General features: G+C 37.2%; 1 protein-coding gene across 1 annotated transcript in view; it reads right to left on the reverse strand.

Annotated features, from left to right (window-relative positions):
* Positions 1-27,953, reverse strand: part of MEIKIN (meiotic kinetochore factor) — a 126,889-nt gene that overhangs the window by 15,016 nt on the left and 83,920 nt on the right. The window contains exons 10-11 of the mRNA XM_001097685.5: positions 25,269-25,345; positions 21,641-21,760 (exon numbers count right to left, since the gene is read on the reverse strand). Coding sequence (XP_001097685.4) covers positions 21,641-21,760; positions 25,269-25,345 — 197 coding nt within the window. The remainder of the gene's footprint in view (positions 1-21,640; positions 21,761-25,268; positions 25,346-27,953) is intronic.

The raw sequence follows: 27,953 nt of genomic DNA on the forward strand, positions 1-27,953 counted from the left end.
GTGAATCTGAAGATCTAGAGAGGCAATACAGGCAATTGGCAAAGAGTTTAGGATAGACTAAACAGAAAAATAAAAAAGCAAGTGTTATGGGTTGAATTGTGTTCTCCTCCCAAAAAATATGTTAAAGTCCTAACCCCCAGTACTTGTGAAGGTGACCTTATTTGGAAATAAGGCCTCTGCAGACTTAATCAAGTTAAGATCACAAAGACAAAGGGGGAAGACAGTCATGTGAAGATGGGAGGTAGATATTGGAGTTATGCTGCCACAAGCCAAGAAATGCCTGAGTTTAACAGAAGATAGAAGAAAGTGCCTCCCCTCATGGCTGTGCCCTGCCAACACCTTGATTTCAGACTTCTGGCCTCAGGAAATGAGAGAATAGATTTCTGTTGTTTTAAGAAGCCACCTAGTTTGTGGTTCTTTGTTACAGCATCTTTAAGGCATTAATATAAGAAGTAAACAAGTTAATAATTTACTCTAGGACAAACACACAAAAAAGTGGTCACAGTTTACCATCTGCCATAAATTGGGTAGAATCTCCACTGATTTTAAGATTTGTGAGACTGGGCACAGTGACTCATGCCTGTAATACCAGCACTTTGGGAGGCTGAGGTGGGCAGATCGCTTGATTGCAGGAGTTTGAGATCAGCCTAGGCAATGTGGTGAAACCCCATCTCTACTAAAAAAAAAAAAAAAAAAAAAAATACAAAGATTATCCAGGTGTGCTGACACATGCCTGTAGTCCCAGTTACTTGGGAGGCTGAGGTGGGAGGATCAATTGAGCCTGGGAGGTCAAGGCTACAGTGAGCCACTATCATGCCACTGCACTCCAGTCTAGGCAACAGAGTGAGATCCTGTCTGAAAGAAAAAGATTTATGAAACAGAAAACAAAACAAACAAACAAACAAAAAAACCTTAAAGCCTATTTACATTACAAAAGAAAGTAAATTAAACTAGGCAATGATTGGAAATACAACAGAAAATGAGTTTAACACATTTTCAAAAGAAAAACATCTGCTCAGCAAGATTCTCATCTTCCTTTTGGTTATAAACTTTGTCACCTGACCACAGAAGTAAGCAAGTGACCCAGGATTAGCCAATTATAGTTTACTATTTCCCTGGCAATTGTAATTGGTCCAAAATAGAGGCATGTGGAACAGTCAAAGCTAACTGGAGCCCTTAACCAGGACTGAAAAACATACACACCTAGAAAGAAACCTCTCCCCTTCAATTTAGACTATGATAAAGTAAGCCACAAGAGATGGGTGGAAGGCTGTTTCTTGGGTGGAAGCCTGTTTCTTGGGTGGAAGCCCAAGAAAATGAAGCCAATCAAAGATAGGTTAACATTTTAAAAACAAGAACAAACAAAACCTACAAGACCTGAGGAGGACTTCGATTTTTTATTTTTTTATTTTTTATTTTTTTTAGACAGAGTCTCACTACGTCACCCAGGCTGGAGTGCAATGGCGTGATCTCAGCTCACTGCAACCTCTGCCCCCTGGGTTCAAGTGATTCTCCTGCCTAAGCCTCCCGTGTGGCTGGGACTATAGGCGTGCACCATTGCACCCAGCTGATTTTTGTATTTTTAGAAGAGTCAGGGTTTCGCCATGTTGGCCAGGCTGGTCTTGAACTCTTGATCTCTGGTGATCCGCCTGCCTTAGCCTCCCAAAGTGCTGGGATTACAGGTGTGAGTTGAAGAGGACTTTCTAACAAGATGCACTAAAGTTTGGATTCAACACTCTCCTTTCCATTTACATGAGTCAATAAATCTCCTTTTGGCCAGGCATGGTGGCTGACACCTCTAATTCCAACACTTTGGGAGGCCAATGCAGTAGGACTGCTTGAGGTCAGGAGTTTGAGACCAGTCTGGGCAACAAAGTAAGACCACTGTTTCAAAAAAAACAAATTAAAAATTAGCCAGTCATGGTGCCACATGCTTGTAGTCCTAGCTACTCAGGAGGCTGAAGTGGGGGGACTGCTTAAGCCCAGGAGTTTGAGATTACAGTGAACTATATCACACCATTGTATTCTAGCCTGGATGACAGAGCAAGACCGTGTCTCAGTCAATCAATCAATCAATCAGGAAGTCAATAAATCCTCCTTCTACACTTTTTATTTTTGGCTTACGCTATTTGAGTTTTTTTGTGATTGTAACTGTATTAGTCTGTTTTCACACTGCTGACAAAGACACACCAGAGACTGGGAAGAAAAAGAGGTTTAACTGGACTTACAGTGCCACATGGCTGGGGAGGCCTCAGAATCATGGCAGGAGGTGAAAGGCGCTTCTTACATCATGACAGCAAAAGAAAATGAGGAAGAAAACAAACGCAGAAACCCCTGATAAGCCCATCAGATCTCATGAGGCTTATTCACTATCATAAGAATAGCATAGGAAAGACTGGTCCCCATGATTCAATTACCTCCCCCTGGGTCCCTCCCACAATACATAGGAATTATGGGAGATATAATTCAAGATTTGGGTGGGGACACAGCCAAACCATATCATTCCACCCTTTGCACCTCCAAATCTCATGTCCTCACATTTCAAAGCCAATCATGGCTTCCCAACAGTCTCCCAAAGTCTCAACTCATTTCAGCCAAAAGTCCACAGTCCAAAGTCTCATCTGAGACAAGGCAAGTCCCTTCTGCCTATGAGCCTGTAAAATCAAAAGCAAGCTAGTTACTTCCTAGATACAACGGGGGTACAGGTATTAGGTAAATACAGCCATTCCAAATGAGAGAAATTGGCCAAAACAAAGGGGTTACAGGGCCCATGCAAGTCTGAAATCCAGCAGGGCAGTCAAATTTTAAAGCTCCAAGATGATCTCTTTTTGACTCCAGGTCTCACATCCAGGACACACTGATGCAAAACGTGGGTTCCCATGGTCTTGGGCAGCTCCACCCCTGTGGCTTTGCAGGGTACAACCTCCCTCCTGGCTGCTTTCATGGGCTAGTGTTGAGTGTCTGTGGCTTTTCCAGGTGCACGCTGCAAGCTGTTGGTGGAGCTACCGTTCTGAGGTCGGGAGGACAGTGGCCCTTTTCTCACAGCTCCAGTAGGCAGTGCCTCAGCAGGGACTTTGTGTGGGGACTCCAACCCCACATATCTCTTCTGCACTGCCCTAGCAGTAAGAACCCCACCCTTGCAGCAAAATTCTGCCTGGGCATCTAGGCATTTCCATATATCCTTTGAAATCTAAGAGGAGGTTCCCAAACCTCAGTTCTTGACTTCATCATCTGAAGCCATGGCCCAAGCTCTGCATTTGCCCCTTTCAGCCAGAGCTAGAGCAGCTAGGATACAGAACACCATGTCTCCAGGCTGCACACAGCACGGGGATCCTGGGCCTGGCCCAGAAAACCACTTTTTCCTCCTAAGCCTCCAGGCCTGTGATGGCAGGGGCTGCCATGAAGACCTCTGACATGCCCTGGATACATTTTCCCCATTGTCTTGGGGATTAACATTTGGCTCCTCATTACTTATACAAATTTCTGCAGCCAGCTTGAATTTCTCCTCAGAGAAGGGGATTTTCCTTTCTGTCACATTGTAAGGCTGCAAATTTTTCAAACTTTTATGCCTGTTTCTCTTTTAAAACGGAATGTTTTTAATAGAACCCAAGTTACCTCCTGAATGCTTTGTTGCTTAGAAATTTCTTCTCCCAGATACCCTAAATCATCTCTCTCAAGTTCATAGTTCCATAAATCTCTAGGGTAAGGGCAAAATGCTGCCAGTCTCCTTGCTAATTTGCTAAAACATAACAAAAGTCACCTTTGCTCTAGTTCCCAACAAGTTCCTCATCTCCATCTGAGACCACCTCAGCCTGGACCTTATTGTTTATATTGCGATCAGCATTTTTGTCAAAGCCATTCAACAAGTCTCTAGGAGGTTGTAAACTTTCCCGCATTTTCCTGTCTTCTTCTGAGCCCTCCAAACTGTTCCAACCTCTGCCTGATACCCAGTTCCAAAGTTGCTTCCACATTTTTGGTTTAATTGGACTAACAGTTCCACATGGCTTGGGAGGCCTCAGAATCATGACAGGAGGCAAAAAGCACTTCTTACATGGTGGCAGCAAGAGAAAATGAGGAAGAAGCAATAGTGGAAACCCCTGATAAACCCATCAGATCTTGTGAGGCTTATTCACTAACATGATAATAGCATGACAAAGACCAGCCCCCATGATTCAATTACTTCCCACTGAGTCCCTCCCAGACAACATATGGGAATTCTGGGACATACAACTCAAGTTGAGATTTGGGTGGGGACACAGCCAAACCATATCAGTAACCAAAGAAACCTCTGAAATATAATAAATTAATAATAAATTAATGTCTACCAAGTTCTAAGAAGAAAATATTTATAAAATGTTTATCTTTCCTTTGTTTCTATACAAAGATATTCTCAGATAATAAAAACTTCAAAAATAAATCACTGCATTCTTCATGAAAACCTTGTCTTCAGACACACTCTACCAACCTAAGAAATAAATAAAAGTTAATAACTAAAAAAATGAGAGCGCTATGATGAAAGATAACTGGTAGTGGATACTAAAAAAAACCATTTTATATGTTATATTTTGGTTTGGAAGGAGAGGTGTACTAAGTGTACACTGTATTTTATTTATAATCACCATTTTATTTTTTCCAGCTTTTCTCAGGTATAATTGACAAATAAAAATTGCAGATATTCAAGGTGTACATGATTTGATAATATACACATACATTGTGTAAGAAGTACCACAATCAAATTAACACATCCATGAACACACAGCTTCCCTTTTTTGTATATGGTAAGAACATTTCAAATCTGCTCTCTTATTATATTTCAAGTAAACAATTCACTGTTATAAATAATAGTTACCATGCTGTACATTAGATTCCCAGAACATACACATTTTATAACTGAAAGTTGTACCCTTTGACCAGCATCTCTCCATTTCCCCCAACCCCAGCCCCTGTCAACCACCATTCTACTCTCTGCTTCTGTAAGTGTGACATTTTTAGATCCCACATATAAGTGAGATCATACAGTATTTGTCATTTTATGTCTGGCTTATTTCACTTAGCATACTGCCATCCAGGTTCATACATGTCACCTTTCTTCTTTTCTAATGGCTGATTGGCAAATGTATGTCACATTTTCTTTATCCATTAATCTGTCAATGGACACTCGTGTTGTTCCCACATCTTGACTATTGTAAATATTGCTGCAATAAACATGGTAGTGCAGATATCTTTGAGATACTGATTTCATTTCCTTTGAATATATACACAAAGTTGAAATTACTGGAACCTATATTTCTAATTTTTTGAGGAACCCCCATCCTTTTATCCATAATAATGATACCAATTTACATTCCCATCAGCAGTGTATAAGGGTTCCATTTCCCTACACTCTTGCCTATACTTTTTAATCTGTTGTTTTTAAAATAAGCAATTCTAACAGGTATGAGGTGATCTCTCATTGTAGTTTTGATTTGAATTTCCCTGATTAGTGATGTTGAGCTCTTCATGTAAGTGTTGGCCATTTGTATGTCTTTTTTTGGAGAAATGGCAATTCAGGTCCTTTGAGCATTTTGAATACAGCTATTTGGTTTTTTGCTATTGAGTTTTGTGTTATATATGTGTGTGTGTGTGTGTGTGTGTGTGTATGTGCTATTGAGTTTTGTGTTCCGTATATATATATCTCTCCAAATATATGATATTTGGATATCATATATATATAATAGCAACTCTTTATCAGATATATGGTTTGCAAATATTTTCTAACATTCCCTAGGTGTCTATTCATCATGTCGTTTTCTTTGTTGTACTTAAGCTTTTTTATTAGATGTAGTCCAGAATGTTTATATTTGCTTTTGTTGCCTGTGCTTTTGGTGTCATATCCAAGAAATGCACTGCTAAGACCAATACCAAGAGGGTTTTACCCTATGTTTTGTTTTGGGAGTTTTATTATGATTTCAGGTCTTACATTTAAGTCTTTAATCCATTTTGAGTTAATTTTTGTATATGCTGTACTTCTGGGCACTCTGCTCTGTTTCATTGGTGTGTATGTCTGTCTTTTTTTAACTTTTAAGTTCAGGGGTACATGTAGAGGTTTGTTATTAGGTAAACCCGTGTCATGGGGGTTTGTTGTACAGATTATTTTGTCATCCAGGTATTAGGCCTAGTACCCATTAGTTATTTTTCCTGATCCTCTCCCTCCTCCTACTCTCCACCCTTTAAAAGGCCCCTGTGTTGTTCCCCTCTATGTGTCCATGTGTTCTTATCATTTAGCTCTCATTTATAAGTGAGAATATGCCATATTTGGTTTTCTGTTCCTGTGTTAGGTTGCTAAGCATAATGGCCTCCAGCTCCATTCATATTCCTGCAAAAGACATTATCTCATTCTTTTTTATGGCTGCATAGTATTCCACGGTGTATATGTACCACATTTTCTTTGTCCAGTCTACCACTGATGGGCATTTAGGCTGACTCCATGTCCTTGCTATTGTGAACAGTGCTGCAGTGAACACACACATGCATGTATCTTTATGGTAGAACAATTTATATTCCTTTGGGTATATACCCAATAATGAAATTGCTTGGTTGAATGGTAGTTCTGTTTTTAGCTGTTCGAGGAATTGCCATACTGCTTTCCACAATGGTTGAACTAATTTACACTCGCACTAACAGTGTATGACTGTTTCTTTTTCTCCACAACCTCATCAGCATCTATTTTTTTACTTTTTAATAATTGCCATTCTAACTGGTGTGAGATGATATCTCATTGTGGTTTTGATTAGCATTTCTCTAACCATCAGTGATGTTGAGCTTTTTTTTATATGCTTGTTGGCCACATGTATGTCATCTTCTGAAAAGTGTCTGTGCATGTCGTTTGCCCACTTTTTAATGTTTTTTTTTTTTTTTTTTTTTTTTCTTGAAAATCTGTTTCAGTTCCTTGTAGATGCTGGATATTAGACCTTTGTTAGATGCATAGTTTGGGGAGATTTTCTCCCATTCTGTAGGTTGTCTGTTTACTCTATTGATAGTTTATTTTGCCGTGGAGAAAGTCTTTAGTTTCATTAGATCCCACTTGTCAATTTTTGCTTTGTTGCAATTGCTTTTGGCATCTTTGTCATGAAATCTTTGCCTGTTCCTATGTCTCCAGGATTTTCATAGTTTTGGGTTTTACATTTAGGCCTTCAATCCATCTCGAGTTGATTTTTACACATGGTGTAAGGAAGGGGTTCATTTTCAATCTTCTGTATATGGCTAATCAGTTATCCAAGCACCATTTATTGAATAGGGAGTCCTTTTTCCTTTGCTTGCTTTTCTCAGCTTCATCCAAGATCAGATGATTGTAGGTGTGTGGCCTTATTTCTGAGCTCTCTATGCTGTTCCTTTTGTCTATTTGTGCCAGTACCATGCTGTTTTGGTCACTATGGCCCTGTAGCATAGTTTGAAGGTAGTGTGATACTTCTTCTTGCTTAGAATTGCCTTGGCTATTCAGGATCTTTTAAGATTTCATACAGATTTTGAAATAGCTTCTAGTTCTGTGAAGAATATCACTGGTACTTTGATAGGAATAGCATTGAATCTATCAATTGCTTTGGGTAGTATGGCCATGTTAATGATGTTGATTCTTTCTATTCATAAGCATGGGATGTTTTGCCATTTGTTTGCGTCATCTCTAATTTCTTTCAGCCATGGTTTGTAGTTCTCTTTGTGGAGATCTTTCACCTCCCTAGTTAGCTGTATTCCTAGGTATTTTATTCTTTTTCTGGCAATTCTGAATAGGATTGTGTTTCTGATTTGGTTCTTGGCTTAACTGTAATTGCTGTATAGGAATGTTAGTTATTTTTGTACATTGATTTTGTATCCTTAGAATTTGCTGAAATTGTTTATTAGCTTAAGGAGCTTTTGGGCCAAGAATATGGAGTTTTCTAGATATATGATCATGTAGTCTGCAAACACGAATAGTTTGACATCCTCTCTTCCTATTTCTATGCCTTTTATTTCCTTCTCTTACCTGATTGCTCTGGCCAAGATTCCTAATACTATATTAAAGAGGAATGGTGAAAGAGGGCATTCTTGTCTCTCTTGTGCTGGTTTTCAAGGGTAGTACTTCTGTTTTTGCCTATTCAGTATGATGTTGGCTGTCGGTTTGTCTCGGATGTCTTTTTTTATTTTGAGGTATATTCATTCAATATCTAGTTTATTGGTAATTTTTAACATGAAGTGGTGTTGAATTTTATCAAAAACCTCTTCTGCATCTATTGAGATAATAACGTGGCTTTTGTCTTTAGTTCTGTTTATGTGATGAATCACATTGATTTGTGTATACTGACTCAACCTTGCATCCCAGGGATAAAGCCTACTTAACTGTGGTGAATTAGCTTTTTCATGTGCTGCTAGAGTTCAGTTTGCCCATATTTTGTTGAGGATTTTTGCATCAATGTTCATCAAGGATATTGGTCTGAAGTTTTCTTTTTTTGTTGTGTTTCTGCCAGGTTTTGGTATAAGGATGATACTGGCCTCATAGAGTAAGTTGGAGGGGAGTCCTTCATTTTCAATTTTTTGGAATAGTTTAAGTAGAAATGGTATTAGATCTTCTTTATACTTCTGGCAGAATTTAGTTGAGAATCCTGGTCCTGGACTTTTTCTGGTTGGTAGGCTTTTATTTTTTATTTTATTTTTATTTTTTAAACTTTAAGTTCTAGGGTACATGTGTACAACGTGTAGGTTTGTTATATATGTATACAAGTGCCATGTTGGTGTGCTGCACCCATTAACTTGTCATTTACATTAGGTATATCTCCTAATGCTATCCCTCCCCCCTCATCCCACCCCATGACAGGCCCCAATGTGTGATGTTCCCCTTCCTGTGTCCAAGTGATTCAATTTTGGAACTCATTATTGGTCTGTTCAGAGATTCAATTTCTTCCTGGTTCAGGAAGGTGTATGTGGGAGGGTGCATGTGTACAGGAATTTATCCATTTCTTCCAGAATTTCTAGTTTGTGTACATAGAGGTTTTCATAATATTATCTGATGGTTATTTGCTTTTCTGTAGGGCCAGTGTTAATATCCCTTTTGTTGCTTCTAATTGTGTTTATTTGGCTCTTCTCTCTTTTCTCTATATTAGTCTAGCTAGCAGTCTATGCATTGTATTTTTTTTTTTCCGAAAACCAACCCCTGGATTTGTTGATCTTCTGAATGGTTTATCATGACTCAATCTCCTTCAGTTCAGCTTTGATTCTGGTTGTTTCTTGTCTTCTGCTAACTTTGGGGTTGGTTTCCTCTTGGTTGTCTTTTAGTTGTGATGTTAAGTTGTTAATTTGAAATCTTTCTAACTTTTTGATGTGTTCATTCAGTGCTACAAATTTCCCCCTTAACATTGCCTTAGCCGTGTCCTCGAGATTCTGGCATGTTTTATCTTTGTTCTCATTAGTTTCAAAGAACTTCTTGATTTCTGAGTTTATTTCATTATTTACCCAAACGTCATTCAGGAGCAGGTTATTCAATTTCCATGTAATTGTATGGTTTTGAACTATTTTCTTTGTCGTGAATCCTATTTAAATTGCGCTGTAGTCCAAATGATTGTTATGATTTCAGTTCTTTTGCATTTGCTGAGGAGTACTTTACTTTAGATTATGTGATCAATTTTAGAGTATGTGACATGTAGTGATGAGAAGAATGTATGTTTTGTTGTTTTGGGGTGGAGCATTCTGTAGATACCTATCAGGTCCATTTGATCCAGTGCTGAGTTCAGGTCCTGAATATCTTTATTATTTTTTTGCCTGGATGATCTGTCTAATACTGTCAATGGGGTGTTGAAGTCTCTGACTATTATTGTGTGAAAGTCTATTTCTCTTTGAAGGTCTCTAACAACTTGCCTTATGAATCTGGGTGCTCCTCTGTTGGGTGCATATATATTTAGAATAGTTGGATCTTCTTGTTGAATTGAACCCTTTACCATTATGTAATGCCCTTGTCTTTTTTTATCTTTGTTGGTTTAACATCTGTTTTGTCAGAAACTTGGATTGCAACCTGCACTTTTTTCTGTATTCCATTTGCTTGGTAGATTTTCCTCCACCCCTTTGTTTGCAGCCTATGTATGTCATTGCATGTGAGATGGGTCTCTTGAAGACAGTATACTGTTGGATCTTGATTCTCTATCCAGATTGCCATTATGTGCCTTTTAATTGAGGCAGTTAGCCTGTTTACATTCAAAGTTCATATTGAAATGTATGGCTTTGATCCTGTCATCATGATGTTAGCTGGTTATTATTCAGACTTGTTTGTGTAGTTGCTTTATAGTGTCACTGGTCTGTGTACTTCAGTGTGTTTTTGTAGTGGCTGGTAACAGTCTTTTACTTTCCATATTTAGTGCTTCCTTCAGAAGCGCTTGCCTCCTTCAAGTCACATCTGGTGATGAATTCCCTCTGGTGAAAACAAATTGCTTGTCTGAAAAAGATATTATTTCTCCTTCACTTATGAATCTTAGTTTGGCCTGATATGAAATTCTTGTTTGGAATTTATTTTCCTTAAGAATGTAGAATATTGGCCCCCAATCTCTTCTGCCTTTTAGGGTTTGTGCTGACAGTTTCATTGTTAGACTGACGGGCTTCCCTTTGTGGGTGACCTGACCTTTTTCTCCAGCTGTCTTTAATCTTTTTTCTTTCAACTTTGGAGAATCTGATGATTATGGATCTCAAGGATGATCTTCCTTGTTAAGTATCTTAGTAAGGTTCTCTGCATTTCCTGAATTAAAATGTTGGCCTCTCTAGCTAGCTTGGGGAAGTTATCATGAAAGATATCCTAAAATATGTTTTCCAACTTGCTTCCATTCTACTCTATCAAGGACACCAATGTGTCATAGATTTGCTCTCTATGGAGGTTTTGTTCATTCCTTTTCATTCTTTTTTCTCTATTCTTATCTGTCTTACTTCAGAAAGCCAGTCTTAAGCTCTGAGATTCTTTCCTCAGCCTGGTCTATTCTGCTATCAACACTTGTGATTGCATTATGAAATTCTTATAGTGTGTTTCTCAGTTCTATCACGTCAATTACATTCTTTTCTATACTGGCTTTTTATCTGTTAGCTCCTGTATCATTTTACTGTGATACTTAGCTTCCTTGGATTGGCTTTTAGCGTACTCCTGCATCTCAATGATCTTCATTCTTACCCATATTCTGAATTCTATTTCTGCCATTTCAGCCATCTCAGCCACATTCAGAATGCTTTGTGGAGAGGTAGTGCTATTGTTTGGAGGAATAAAGGCACTCTGGCTTTTTGACTTATCAGTTTTCTTGTGCTGGTTCTTTCTCATCTTTGTGGGTTCATGTTCATATTCCTTCAGTTTTTGAAGTTGCTGTTCTTCAGATGGGTTTTTTTTTCTTTTATCTTATTTGATGGCCTTAAAGGTTTGATTGTGATATAAGGTGGGAGATTTTAGGGGGTCAAGGCTCAGCTCCCAGCTCCTGAACTGCGTGCTCTAACTCTGAGGGACTTGTATTGGGCCCCAACTTTGTTCTCTGGCTCCTCAAGGTTAGAAACCTACTGCACTAGGTTGAGAGTAGTTGGGGGAGGGGAGGTGCTCCCAGACTACTGGTCTCTACAATCCAATGAGTGGTGCCAGCCAAAGCATTTCACAGGTTGGTGGCAGTGGGATCCATTCTCATTCTCATGTGCCAGCAGTAGCAGCAGTGTGGTGGGGCACACACTCATCAGCTACAACAGGGTGCTAGTGGATCCTAGGGTACCTGCCACCCTCTGGGCATTTACAGCAGCAGTAGAGGCAGCACAGCTCTAGCGGAAGGGAAGTTTCCACTGGCAACTGTGTGCACAGTTCTGCTAGTGGTGGTGTTAGCACAGGGGTGGGACACTAGTGGGTGCAGGTCTGAGTGTATCCTTTGTGCGCATTCAAGCAGGCAGGGGTATATGTCTGTTTCTATGCCAGTACCATACTGTTATACAGGTATAGATTACTATTGTTTTCAAATCTAGCTTGAAATTAGGAGGTGTGATGCCTCCAGCTTTGTTGTTTCTAAAGATTGCTTTGGCTATTTGAAATTTTTTGTGGTTCCATATGAATTTTAGGATTGTTTTTTCTACTTCTGTGAAAAATTACATGGGAATCTGGATAATGATTGTAATGAATCTGTAGATCACTTTGACGTATGGACATTTTAACAATATTAATTCCTCCAATCAATGAAATGGTATGTCATTACATTTATTTGTGCCTTCAATTTCTTTCATTAATGTCTTATAATTTTTAGTATATAACTCTTTTGCCTCCTTGGTTGTATTTGATCCTAAGGATATTATTTTCTTAATCTCTTTTTTGGAAGCTCATTGTTAGTGAAAAAAGACAACTTATTTTTGTATATTTGTATATTGACTTTGTATCTTGTAATATGATAGTTTATTAGTTCTAACAGTTTTCATTGAAGTCTTTAGTTTTTGTTTCATATGAGATCATGTCATCTACACAGATAATTTAACTTCTTTTTTTTTTTGAGACAGAGTCTCGCTCTGTTGCCAGGCTGGAGTGCAGTGGCATGATCTCGGCTCACTGCAACCTCTACCTCCCAGGTTCAAGCAATTCTCCTGCCTCAGCCTCCCCAGTAGCTGGGACTACAGGCGCATACCACCATGCCCAACTAATTGTTGTATTTGGCCAGGATGATCTTGATCTTGTGACCTTGTGATCTGCTTGCCTCGGCCTCCCAAAGTGCTGGGATTACAGGCATGAGCCACCATGCCCAGCCAACTTCTTCTTTTTCAATGTGGATGCTTTTCACTTCTTTTCATTGCCTAATTGCTCTGGCTTGGACTTCTAGTACTATGTTGAATAGAAGTAGCAAGAATGGGTACTCAGGTCTTGTTCATCTTAGAAGAAACTTTCAGCTTTTTATCATTGAGTATATTAGTTGTGGGCTTATCATTAATGGCCTTTATTGTGTTGAGGTATATTCCATTTACACCTAATTTGTTGAGAGTTTTTATCATTAAAAATTTTGGATTTTGTCAATGGTTTTTATGCATTAATTGCAATGATAATATGTTTTATCTTCTCTTGATGTTTTTCATTGTGCTTTGTTGATTTTTTTTTTTTTTTGCCATAGTATGTGTTCATTCCTTTCTATTTATCTTTTGTGTATTTACTAAAGGTTTGTTCTTTGTGGTCACCATAGGGCTCACATAAAACATCCTGTAGTTAGAACATTCTATTTTAAGCTGATAACAACTTAACTTCAATCACATACATTCTATACTTTTACTCCACCCTTCCACATTTTATGCTTTAGATATCATGCTTTACAACATCTTTTTATTTTGTGTAATCTTTAACAAATGATGGTAGCTCCAACTCCACATTTCCCCTCCATACTGCCCTAGTAGAGGTTCTCCATGAGGGCTCTGCCCCTGCAGCAGACTTCTGCCTGGATGTCCAGGTGATTCCATACAGCTTCTGAAATCTAGGCGGAAGCTCCCAACTTCAGCTCTTGCCTTCTGTGCACCTGCAGGCCCAACGTCATGTGGAAACCACCAAGGTTTGGGGCTCACCCTCTTAAGCAATAACTTGAGCTGTACCTTGGCCCCTTTTGGCCATGGATGGAGTTGGAGTGGCTGAGATGCAGGGTACCATGTCCCAAGACTGCACAGAACAGCAAGGCCCTGGGCCTGGCTTACAAAACCATTTTTCCTTCCTAGGCCTCCAGGCCTGTGATGGGAGGGGCTGTTGTGAAGGTCTCTGAAATTCTCTGTAGGTATTTTTCCCATTGTCTTGGCTATTAACACAGCTCCTCTTTACATACACAAATTTCTGCACCTGGCTTGAATTTCTCCCCAGAAAATGGGCTTTTCTTTTCTACCACCTGGTCAGGCTGCAAATTTTCCATATTTTCATTCTCTTCTTTCTGTTTAAATGTAAGTTGCAATTCAGACCGCCTCTTTGTGAACACATATAAACACAGGCTGCTAGAAGCAGCCAAGCCACATCTTGAATGCTTTGCTTAAAAATTTCTCCCACCAGATGTCTTAAATTATTTCTCTCAAGTTCGAAGTTCCACAGATCTTTAGAGCAGGAGCACGATGCTGCCAGTATCTTTACTAAAGCATAGCAAGAGTAACCTTTACTCCAGTTCCCAATAAGTTCCTCAGCTCCATCTGAGACCTCATCAGCCTGGCCATCTCTGTCCACATCACTATCAGCATTTTGGTCAAAACCATTCAACAAGTCTCCAGAAGTTCCAAACCTTCCCTTGTGTTCCTGTCTTCTTCTGAGCCCTCCAAACTGTTTCAATCTCTGCCCATTACTCAGTTCCAAAGTTACTATCATATTTTCAGGTATCTTTATAGCAATGCCCCATTTCTCTGATATGAATTTTCTGTATTAGTCTGTTCTCACATGGCTATAATTAACTACTTGAGACTGGGTAGTTTATAAAGAGAAGAGGTTTAATTGACTCACAGTTCCACAGGCTGTACAGGAGGCACAGCTGGGGAGGCCTCAGGAAACATGGTTATGGCAGAATGTGAGGTGGTAGCAAGCCTATCTTCACATGGTAACAGGAGAAAGAGAAAAGGGAGAAGTGCCACACACTTTCAAACAACTAGGTCTCGCGAGAACTCACTCACTGTCACAAGAACAGCAAGAGGGAAACTACTCCCATGATCCAATCACCTCCCATGAGGTCCCTCCCCCAACATTGGGAATTACAATTCAACAAGAGATTTGGGAGGGGACACAAAGCCAATCTATATCATTCCAGATTTACCCTTTTGCCTAAAACAAAAATAAATCAGAAAAAAATATATGAAACAATAGTTTTCAAGACACCAGACATCAGACATTGAAGGACAGTATCTCCAAGACATGGAAAACAAACCATATGAGTCTTACAATTTCCCCAACTTATCGCCTTGAGAGAATTTCTAGCCTGCAGTACAGGGAGGGAAAACTAAGCAGTACCCAGGAGACTGCCTGACTTGAGGAGATGCAGCTGAGTGTCTAGGGAAACCAAAATGACTGAGTTTATAGGGCAGAATACCAGAGAGGAGAGAGCTACATACAGAGAGAACCCCAGCAATATGCATACTGTTCAGTACGCAGTAGAGTACTGATCAGTACATGCTTATGAAGAAACTATCTGAGGCAAGTAAAAGAACTATCTGAAAAGATTAGCAGAAATAGTGCTAATGCTGACACAATATTGGGAACAGTACCTGAAGATTTAATAGGCAAGAACCCTTTTTTCCTCAATTTTTTTCTTTTCTCCTTTTAGCAGCTACACAATAATGACTTCGACATTAAAAAACAACTGCATATACAAGGAAAGCTAAACAGTAACTGTGCATGTCTAGAGAAATATGCAAACCTCAGAAAAGACCTAAGAAGACCTTAAGTTTACACCTCAAGCTGATCCTTGGCACATAAGTAGCCTACGACAATGAAAACAAAAACAATTACAAAAGATGGCAAAGTTGGCCAGGTGCGGTGGCTCACACCTGTAATCCCAGCACTTTGGGAGGCTGAGGCAGGCAGATCACGAGGTCAGGAGATTGAGACCATCCTGACTAACACAGTGAAACCCTGTCTCTACTAAAAACACAAAAAATTAGCCAGGCATGGTGGTGGGCACCTGTAGTCCCAGCTACTCCAGAGGCTGAGGCCAGAGTATGGCATGAACCTGGGAGGTGGAGTTTGCAGTGAGCTGAGATGGCACCACTGCACTTCAGCCTGGATGATAGAGTGAGGAGATTCCATCTTTAAAAAAAAAAAAAAGATAGCAAGGTTTAAGAAGGGTGGAGAGACTCATTTCCACATTTACTACATTATTATATTCAAACATCCAGATTTTTTTAAAAAATCAAAAGGCATAAAAGAAACAGAAAAGTATGGTACATTCAAATGGAAACAAAATCAACAGAAACTGCCTCTAAAAAGGAACTGATTATATATCTATTCAAAAACTTTAAAACAATTCTCTTTAAAAGATGCTCAAAGAACTAAAGGAAGATGTGAAAAAAAAGTCAAGAAAACTATGTATAAACAAAATTAAAATATCAATTAAAAGAGAAAACCTCAAAAGAAGCAAAAAAAAACCAAAAAAAAAAAAAAACCAAAAAAAAAAACCCAAAAACCCTAGAGCTTAAAAATACAATAACTGAAAGGAAAAATTCACTAGAAAGATCCAAGGGCATATTTAAGCAGGCAGAAGAATCTATAAACTTGAAAACAGGACAACAAATTCATTCAGTCTGAAGAAAATAAGTTTAAAAATTGAAGAAAAATGAACAGAGTATAAGGGACCTGTGGGACACCATCAAGCAGACCTACATGTATATTGTGAAAGTCCCAGAAGGAAAAGAATGAGAAAAGGGGGAAGAGAGAATATTGGAAGAAATAATGAGTGAAATTTTCCAAATTTGATAAAAGACATAAACATCTAAGAAGCTCAACAAACTCCAAGTAAGATGAACTGAAAGACATCCACTTATTATAATCAAACTTTAGAAAGAAAGACAAAGAAAGACTCCTGAAAGCAGCAAGAGAAGTGACCTGTCGCATACAAGGGATCTTTATAAGATAATCAACAGATTTCTCATCAGAAATGTTGGCTACCAGAAGGCAGTGGGCTGACAGATTCAAAGTGATAAAAGAAAAATATCTGTGAACCAAATATCCTACATCCAGTAAAACGGTCCTTCAAAAATGAGGGAGAAATTAAGACATTCCCAGATAAACAAAGCTGAGGGAAGTAGTTACCACTAGATTTGCCCTGCAAGAAATGCTTAAGGGAGTCCTATAACATGAAATGAAAGGACACTAGACAGTACCTTGAAGCTGTATGAAGAAATGAAGATCTAAATAAAGGCAAATAGAAGGGGCAATTATAAAAGCTATTATTATTACAACAACAATTTATAACTCTACTTCTTGTTTTCTATATCATTTAAGAGACTAATAAATTTTAAAAATAATTATTGGCATAAAAGCTAGTATTATTGTAACATTGATTTGTAACTCACATTTTTATTTTCATAATTTAAAAGACTAAAGTGTTTAAAAGTATTATTGGCTGGGCATGGTCACTGACACCTGTAATCTCAGCTGCAGGCAGACTGCTTAAGCCCAGGAGTTGGAGGCCAGCCTGACAAACATGACAAAACCCTGTCTCTACAAAAAAATACAAAAATTAGCTGGACATGGTGGTGCATGCCTGTAGTCCCACCTACTCAGGAAGCCAAACTGGGAGGATTGCTTGAGCCTGGGAGGTGGAGGTTGTAGTGAATCCTGATCGTGCCACTGCACTCCGGCCTGGGTAATAGAGTGAGTTTCCATCTCAAAAAAATATTAATTTATGTTTTAACGGACATGATGTATAAAAATGTTAACATCATCATCTGAAAGGGGTGGGGGCAGAGATGTAAAGGGGCAAAGTTTTTGTATGTCATTGAAGTCAACCATAAATTCTAATTAGAGTATCATAACTCTAGACTGCTAAATAAATTCAAATTAGAGTACCATAACTTTAGACTGCTAAAGGTAATCCCTCTGGCAATCACAAAGAAAATAGCTATAGAATATACACAAAAGGAAATAAGAAATAAATTCAAATATTTCACTACAAAAATCAATTAACCACAAAAGAAGACAGTAATGTAGAAAGTGAAAGACCAAAAAATATAAAGGCATATAGGAAACAATGAGCAAAATGACAAAAATAAGTCTGTCCTTATCAGTAAGTATTTTAAATAAATGAATTAAATTCTCCTATAGAAAAACTGGGATTGGCAAAATAGATAAAAAGCATATGCTATATGTTGTTTATAAAAGACTCACTTTAGATTCAAATATATAAATAAATTGAAAGTGAAAGAATAGGAAAAGCTACTCCATGTAAATAGTAAAAAAAGAGAGCAGGGGCAGCTATCATAATATCAGATAAAGTTTCAATCAAAAGGTTATAAGAGACAAAGATGAACATTATATATTAATAAAAGACTCAAGATAACAAAAACATATAACAATTATAAGCATTTATACCCTGAATGACAGACCATCAAAATATATGAAGTAAAAACTGACAGAACTGAAGGGAAAAATAGACAGTTCTACAATAATAGTTGAAGACTTTAATACCTCCCTCTCAATAATTGATAGAATAACCAGGAAGAAGAGAATAAGAAAATAGAGGACTTAATACAATAAATCAATTACATGTAACATATATACAGAACAATCTTTCAAATAACAGCATATATATACTTCTCAAGTGCACATGGGATATTTTACAGGATAGACCATATATCAGGCCATAAATTAAGTCTCAATATATTTTAAAAGATAGATATCATACAAAGTATTTTGTCTGACCAAAATATAATGAAGTCATAAAAAAACAGAGTTTGTAAAACTGAAAAATTCAACAAACTGTGAAAATTAAACAACATGCTCTTAAACACCAATGGGCCAAAGTAGAAATCACAAGGGAAATTAGAAAATACTTAGAGACAAATGAAAACAAAAACACAACATATCCAAACTTATGGAATTTAGCCAAAGCAGTGCTAAGAGGGAAATTTATGGCTATAAATGCTTAAATTGAAAAACAAGAAATGTCTGAAATCAACAACCTAACTTTACAACTTAAGGAACTAGAAAAGAAGAACAATCTAAACCCAAACTAAACCTTCTGCTAAACCTAGCAGAAGGATGGAAATAATAAAGATTAGAGCAGACATAAACAAAATAGAGAATAGAAAAAAACATAAAGAAAATCAATCAAACCAAAAATTGGTTCTTTGAAAACAGCAACAAAACTGACAAACCTTTAATGAAAAAATACTAATAAAAAGGGAAAGAAGACTTAAATTACTAAAGTTGGAAATGAAAGTGGTGACATTACTACCAATTCTACCAAAAAAAGAATTACAAAGAGAGTATTATGAACAATTGCATAGTAACAAATTTCATAACCTAGATGAAATAAACAAATACCTATAAACACAAAGCATCTCAATACTAAATCACACAGAAATAGAAAACTGGAATATACCTACAGAACTAGTAGGGAGACTGAATCACTAATGAAAAAACTCCCAACAAGGAAAAGCTCTGATTCTGTTGGCTTCCCTAGTGAATTCTACCAAACATTTAAAGAACTAACACCAATACTTCTCTAACTTTCCAAGAAGAGAAAGGAATGATTCATAACTCATTCTTTGAGACAAACATTACCCAAAGTCAAACAAAGTGTCTTTTCTGGACACTACAAGAAAAGAAAACTACAGGCCAATATCCATTATGAACATTGAAGCAAAAATCCTCAACAAATTACTAGTAAACCAAATTCAGCAGCATATTAAAAGGATGATAGGCCACAACTAAATGGGTTTTATTCCTGGAATGCAAGGATGGTTCAACATACAAAAATCAATCAATGTTTCTGCTTAATTTGGCAAGACTTAAATCAATCACTGTCATATATCACATATAGTAGAGTGAAAGGAAAAAACATGTGATCTTCTACATTGATGCCAAAAAAGCATTTGACAAAATTCAGTACCATTTTGTGATAAAAAACAATAAACTAGGAATTGAAGGAAACTACTTCAACAAAATAAAAGTCATTGATATGGTTTGGATTTGTGTCCCTGCCCAAATCTCATGTTAAATTGTAATCCCCAGTGTTGGAGGTGGGCCCTTGTGGGAGGTGACTGGATCATGGGAGTGGTACTTCATGGGGGTGGTCCTCAATTGTTTAGCACCATGCCCTTTTTGCTGTTCTAGTGAGAGAGTTATTGTGAGATCTTGTTTAAAAGTGTATGGCACCTCCTCATTTTCTCTCTTCCTCCTGCTCTGGCCATGTAAGATGCCTTGCTCCCCTTTTGCCTTTCACCATAATTAGAAGCTTCTTGAGGCCTCTCCAGAAGCAGGTGCCAGAATCATGCTTCTTATACAGCTTGAGGAGCCATAAGCAACCTCTTTTCTTTATATAAAGAAACCTCTTTTCTTTATAAATTACCCAGTCTCAGGTATTTCTTTATAGCAATGTGAAAATGAACTAATACGGCCATATATGAAAATTCACAGTAAACATCACATTCAATGGTGAAAGACAGAAAGCTTTTCCTCTAAGATGAAGAAAAAGGCAAGGATGTCTGCATTTTCAACATACTACTGATAGTTCTAGCCAGAGCAATTATGCAAGGAAAAGAAATAAAAGGCATCCAAATTGTAAAGCAAGAAGTAAAATTATCTCTGTTCACAGATAACATGGTATCATTGTGGAAAACCCTGAAGATTGAATTAAAAATTATTAGAATAAATAAATTCAGCAAATTAACAGGACACAAGTCAACACACAAAAATCAGGTGAACTTCTACACACTAACAATAAGCAATTAGAAAAGAAATTACAATTCAATTCATAATAGCATCCAAAAGAATATTTAGGAATTAACCAAATAAGTTAAAGACCTACACAATGAAAACTAAAAAACATTGGTGAAATAAATTAAAGAAAACATAAATAAATGAAAACACATCCCATGTTTATGGATTGGAAGATGTAATACTGTTAAGATGCCATTACTACCTAGGGTGATCTACAGATTCCATTCAATCTCTATCAAAAGCCCAATGATGTTTTTTGCAGAAACAGAAAAACCCATTTTAAAATTCACATGGAATCTCAAGGGATCCTGAATAGTAAAAGCAATAATTTAAAAGAAGAACAAAGTTGGAGGACTCACACTTCTTGATTTCAAAATGTACAAAGCTACAGTAATCAAAGCCATATGGTACTAACATAAAGACAGACATATAGATCAATGGAATAGACAACCCAGGGACAAACCCTCAAATATATGCTTAAATCATTTTTGGCAAGGGGGCCAGACCATTCAATGGGGGAATGGATGGTCTCTTCAACAAATGATGCTGAGAAAACTGGATATCTACGTGCAAAAGAATGAAGTTGGACCCTTACCTAATACCATACACAAAAATTAACTCAAAATGGATCAATGACCTAAATGCAAGACCTAAAACAAAAAAAAAAACATTTGAAGAAAATACAGGGCAATAGCCTAAGCACCATAACAAAACCTTGTCTCTACAAAAAATACAAAAAATTAGCTGGACATCATGGTGTACACCTGCAGTCCTAGCTACTCGAGAGGCTGAGGTGGGAGAATCACCTAAACCCTGGAAGTCAAGCCTATAGTGAGTCTGTGAGCCTTGATTGCACCCTAGCACTCCAGCATGGAGGACAGAGTGAGACTCTGTCAAAGAAAGAAAGAAAAGAAGAAAGAAAGGGAAGGACGGGAAGGAAGAAAGAAAAAAGGAAAGGAAAGGAAAGGAAAGGCAAAAAGCTTCAGACATTTGATTTGGCTATGATTTCTTGCACAGGACACCAAAGGAATAGGCAACAAAAGAAAAAATAGACAAATTGTACTTCATAAAAAATATAAAATTTTGTGCATCAAAGACCCTAACCAAAGTGTAAAAAGGCAACCCGCAGAATAGGAGAAAATATTTGCAAATTATGTTTCTGATATATTAAGAGATTTCTTAAAGCACCTCATATACAAAGTATCTAATGTAACAGTAATTATTTCCTTTAGTAATTGAAGGAAAAATGGAAAATACTACCTCATTTGAAGAATTTTCCTGCAAACTTGACACAGGAACAATTTCATTTGAATTAACATAATTGCTGACATTTGGAAATAGTTCTTCAAAAGATGCTTTTTGCACTGAGGACAAATCAATCTATAAAAGAACACATTATTCTTTTGTAGAAGTTAAACATTGCAAAAGCAATGATTTTTAAGTAATTAAAGAAAAGTTGAAAAATACCATCTCATTGGAAGCATTTTCCTGTAAACTTGACACAGGAACAATTTCATCTGAATACATGTAATTACTGACATTTGGAAATAACTCTTCAAAAGATGCATGTTTAGAGACAAATCAATCTGTAAAATGGGTTATAACATTCTTTGACTTTAAAGTTATTTTTTAATTAGGAATTTTTGTTTGCTATGATATATTTTTTCTATTCAGTCATCCAAACATTTATCAAATGCCTACTAAATGAAATTTATCTACTCAGCAACCATACCTCCTATAATAATTTCCCCTGCCCTTCCTTTAAATGTAAACTTCCCAGCATTATTCTCTTATCTTCATGCCTACCATTTGAACACCAGAGATTTTTAAATCACTATCTCTAACATAGAACTGTCTCCTAACTGCCATATCCATTTTTCTATCAGGTTACTGAAATCACCACACATTTCTGTACCAAATTAAAAATTTCCAAAAAGATGACTGATTGATTTAGAGATGATTTAAGGTGTGCAGGATGCACATAGTTTATACACAAAAAAACAATACTATGCCATTTTATATTAGGAACTTTAGCATCCACATATTTTGGTATCTTTGAGAAGTCCTGGAACCAATTCCCCATGGATACTGAGGGATGACTGTATATAGTTAAGACAACTGAAAACACATGTTTAACAAAAACTTGTCAACAAATATTCATAACAGTATTATTCATAATAGATAATAAATGGAAATAAATGCCCATAAACTGAATTGATAAACAAAATACGGTATATCTATATAATGGAATATAATTCAGTTGATATGGTTTGGCTGTGTCTCCACCCAAATGTCATCTTGAATTGTAATCCCCATAATCCCCACAGGTCGAGTGAGGGACCCGGTGGGAGGTGATTGAATCATGGGGGTGGTTTTCCCCATACTGTTCTGATGATAGTGAGTTCTCCCGAGATCTGATGGTTTTATAAGGTAGTTTTCCCTGCTCTTCCATGCTCTCTCTCACCTGTTGCCACGTAAGACATGCCTCTTCCCCTTCCACCATGATTGTAAGTTTCCTGAGGCCTCCCCAGCCATGCAGAACTGTGAGCCAATTAAACCTCTTTTCTTTATAAATTACCCAGTCTTGGGTATGTCTTTATAGCAGTGTGGAAACAGACTAATACATTGGTCATAAAAAAGGAATGCAGTACCGATACCTGCTATAATATGGATGAATTTTTAAAACATTATGCTAAGTGAAAGAAGCCAGGCACAAAACGCCACGTTATATGATCTCATTTATATGAAATACTCAGAAAGAGCAAACCTACAGAGACAGAAACTAAATCAGTAGTTTCTTGGGACTGGAGGGTGGGATGGGGGTATGAGGACTGACTATAAATGAATGGGGTGATGAAAATGTTCTTAAATAGGATTGTGATGATAGTTGCACAATTTGTAAGTACACTAAAAACCACTGAATTATACACTTTAGTAAACTGAGTTTTATAAAATGTAAATTGTACCTCAATTTTAAAAATATGTTGATACTTGTAAAATAGTCACTAAATTAGTTTTGCCATGAAAAAATCATTTTGATACATTTGTTATTCATCAATACATTTTAACTCCAAATATCAACCAAGAATGAATAAAAAATGAGATACTCATTTTCTGGAAAAAGTATTGATTTTGGGGCCACTGGAAAGACTGTTAGCAGAGTATTAACAAAACCCTTTCTTCCATCATGAGCATCTCTTGGTTAAATCTGTAACTCCTTTTCCCTAGGAACCTGGTAAGTGTAAGAATGTCAGCTGTGTTACTAGGCAATGTTGCTTATGGTAAAAATAATGTCTGATTGGAAAATTGTATCTCTAGGAAAAACTATAAATGCACTATAAATAAATAAATACTGCCCTACATAAAATACTTTGGGTTTCCCTGAGTGCAGGGACATTGTAATTACACATGGCCTTTGTGGAGACCATGGACGTTATGCCTAAGTGTTGTTACAAAAAATACTGGATTTCATCTCCTTGTGCCTGAGCAGTCCCCACACTGCCATGTGAGCTGCTGCATGGACCTCTGTGAGGATTGCTCACACTGAAGAGGAACATTGGATGTTTGACTGAAGACTTGATAAGATTGGATTTGATAATGATTTCTTGGATATGACACCAAAAGAACAGGTGAGAAAAGAAAAATAAATTTTACTATGACAAAATAAAAAACATTTGTGCATCAAAGGACGCTATCAACAGAGTGAAAAGGCAACCCATGGAAGGGGGCAAATTATTTGTAAATCATATGTTGGGTAATGGGTTAATATCCCAGATATATGAGAAACTCCTACGACTCAGCAATTAAAAATTCAAAAATAAACAAAGGACTTGAATATATATTTTCCCAAAGAAGATATATGAATAGCTAATTAACACATTAAAAGATGCTCAGTGTCATCCTTATTAGGGAAATACAAATCGAAACCACAATGAGATATCACCTCACATCCATAACAACGACTATTACAAAAAAGAAAATAACAAGCACTGGTAAGGAAGTAGATAAACTGGAACCCTTGTGCATTTTGCTAGTGGGAATGTAAAATGGTACAGATACTATGGAAAACAGTGTGGTGTTTCCTCAAAAAGTTAAAAATAGAATTACCATATGCTCTAGCAATTCCATTTCTAGATACATACTCAAAAGAATTGAAAGCAGAGACTCAAACATATATTTGTACACCCATGTCCATAGCAGCATTATTCGCAATTGTCAAAAGGCAGAAGCAACCCTATTGTCCATCAACAGATGAATGGATAAACAAAATGTTTCATATTCATACAATGGAGTATCAGTTCATCCTTAAAAATAAAATTCTGATGCATGCTGTAATATAGATGAATCTGAAGATGCCATGCTAAGTGACATAAACTAGTCACAAAGGACAAATACTGTATGGTTCCACTTATATGAGGTATCTAGAGTAGTCAAATTAATAGAAACACAAAGTAAAATGGTGGTTTCCAGGGGCTAGGGTAGGGAGGAGCAGGAAGTTACTGTTTAATGCATACGGAATTTCAGTTTTGCAAGATGAAAAAAGTTCTAGAGATGAATAGTGGTGATGGTTGCATAATGATGTGAATGAATATACTTCAACTGTACACTTAAAAATGGTTAAACTTATAAATTTTATGTTATATATATTTCACCACAATTTTAAAACTGAAGGGAAAAAAAGTAAGAATCCTGGTTGTTGCTGCAGTACTCTAGTTTTTCCTTCTCTTAGCACTATATAGAGTACTTCCATTGAAAGTGTGCTTAAGCAACAGGAAAACACAGATATTATTCTCCATAGGCAATATTCCCCTGATATAAGAAAAATAGAAGAATGGGGAGAGGAGGAGCCAGAAAACAGATACTACAAGTGTCAAATGCTAATACTTACCACAAAACCAGCTGTCTCTGAAGATGGAGTACTTGTTAAAAGGCCTCTGTTTTTCTTACCAGGAGTACTGGAATTTGCTTTCTATAAATGTTTTTATAAAATAGGGATTGAAAAGCAGAAAGAAATAAAATATTTTAGTATAGTAAAACTACAATTTAAAGTTAGTTGACTAGATCATAATATACGATACTAAGAAAATCCTTAATCTGTTCATTAAATTTTAAACCACGTCACAGGAAACTAAAGAATTTTCTCACTTGAGCTAGATCAAACAACGTCCAAGAAAACTCTATGTGGCATAGCAACTATATGAGAATACCTTTGTTGAAATGAATACTTTGGTTGAAATTACTATTAATTTAGAAAGAAAAGCTAATTAGAGTGTTGAGTTAGGAAATGGTGCTTCAGTTATCTTTGTTAACTGCTAAGAAAGGTATTTTACTTTCAGCATTTAATTCTTTGTATATTATTGTACTTTTTGTGGAAAGAGATTATAAGTTATTTCTGAAGCTGTGAAAATATATGTAGCAAGGATAATTGGTTTAAATATAACTTTAAATGTACATAGATACTTTCATTTATGGAACATCAAAGTTAAAGAAATTATAAAGTAGGATGTAGGCTCATTTTTTACTTCTTGAAGATACAAAGAGGCAGAAAGACAGGTAGACAAAGCAAGAAAGAGTGAAAGGCAGAGTCAGGAAACAGACAAGATACAAGACCTAAAGAAAGTAACAGAAATCGAGGAAGGGACGGCCAAAAGAGAGAGATGAAGGAAGGGAGAAGAGGGGAATGGAGAGGAGATGAAGGAAGAGGTAGAGAAGAGGAGAGGAGGTAGGAGAGGAAGAATGAAAAGCAAAAGACAGAGAAGGAGAGAAAAAGAGGAAGACCAAGAGAAGGAGAGAGGAAAAAAGAGAAAGAGAAGACAGAGACCAACACAGATTGTGAACAGAGATTGAGAGAGAGAGAGAGAGAGAGAGAGAGAGAGAGAGAGTAAGAGAGACCAAGGAAAAGAGACAGAGCTTAAGACTGAGAGAGAGAGAGAACATCTAGGATAGCAAAAGCAAAGAAATGGGTAGAAAGGTAGAGTAGAAAGTAAGAGTGATAGACAATCAAACAGAGACAGGCAGCTTTATTTCCAGAAATCAGTTGCCTTTTCAGCCTTTAGACTCCATGAAGCAACCATGTCCCTTCTGGCTTAAAAGCTCTTAAACTGATTGTTGGTACAAGACATAATCTGGAATAGTTTATTAGGAAAATTTTTGTCAGAAATGTTTATGGGCATATTTACAATAAACTGAACACATCAGCCTCTAACTTACTAGTTATATTTAATTTTCTCATTTGAACAATGAAGGTTATTCTATATCTAGGGACTGTGATGCAAGGGTTACAAATAATATATGTAAAGAGAATCTATGGTGTCTGGAGAGTAGGAGCTACTCAATGATAACTATTATCATCATCATTGTGGCAGTCCTGAAGGTCCTCTGCTCAGGTTTCTTCAAAGAACCAGCTGTTCCAGTGCAAGGAGTGTAGTTAGCTGATAGCCCCCAACTACAACATCTTTAGAATATGCTTCAGCTTTCATGCTGAGGCCACCATCTTTTCAAGCAGCCCCCAGCCAATGTCTGGGCATAACAGCCCAACACAAGACTTTCGTAATAGACAATCTTTACTCCAGAACTCCCCATTGTTGAGAGCTTCTGTCAGATCTGCATTGAAGACTGAGGCTATCCTTGCATAATCCTGCTTCTTCCCTGCCTTCCTTTCTTAGTCATTACCCCCTGATGTTTGAACTCTTTATACTGTCTGAATATCTGCTTCCCAGGGGTCTCATTTGATGTAATTGTCAACTATCAGTCCAATTTTAAAACATCAGCTTGTATGTAGCTATAAGTATATAGCTTCCCTACATTTTTCCTAGATTTGTTTATATATATATATGTATGTATATATTTCTAAATATTCCCAATCAGTACATATTTATAGTCTTTTCAAAAAATATTAGTTAATATAAGACTAGTTCTTATCAATGCAGGTTTTGGGGACTGAGTCAGAACTAAATGGTTCTACCTGCATTGCTTTCAAAAGCAGACCTATAGTGGGAAGATGGAATCTTGACTTTTAGATAATGAGAGTTTAACTGAAAATGTGTATCTCTATGTTCAGAATCTTTTCCAGGCTGAAACAAATTCATAATCAAGAAATACATTTTATAGTGCTATAAAAACATTTCCAGCGCTTCTCACATGTCCTATTATTTCAACTTGAAAAAAGATTTAAACTTAAATTATTTTCTGGAAAAAAATAACATGTCATACATTTAAGTTAAAAAATCTGCTGAAAGACAAAATAGTTTGAAATACAGGTGGAGCAGGATGGACAGTGATGCCCATCCTCCAAGGCTCACCATGCTCTTCTAGGTGGCTTCAGCCTTTGGGTAACTGTAGGACCTGGACAGAGTAGGGCAGTCTCGTCCATGGGGATGTGCCCAGTTCGATCTGAGTGTCCTCATCTGCCAGCCTCTCCTGGGGCCCCAGCCTGGCATGCCCACTTGCTCACTTGCCCACAGCCTCACATGCCCAACCAGGGTGCTTCCTTGGGGCCCTTCTCATAGCTCCTTCACCAGCAGACCATGCCTCACCATCAGAGAGCTCCCACTGACCAGCCACCATGGATGCG

Source organism: Macaca mulatta, chromosome 6 (genome assembly GCF_049350105.2).
Source record: "Macaca mulatta isolate MMU2019108-1 chromosome 6, T2T-MMU8v2.0, whole genome shotgun sequence".
Classification (NCBI taxonomy): Eukaryota; Metazoa; Chordata; class Mammalia; order Primates; family Cercopithecidae; genus Macaca; species Macaca mulatta.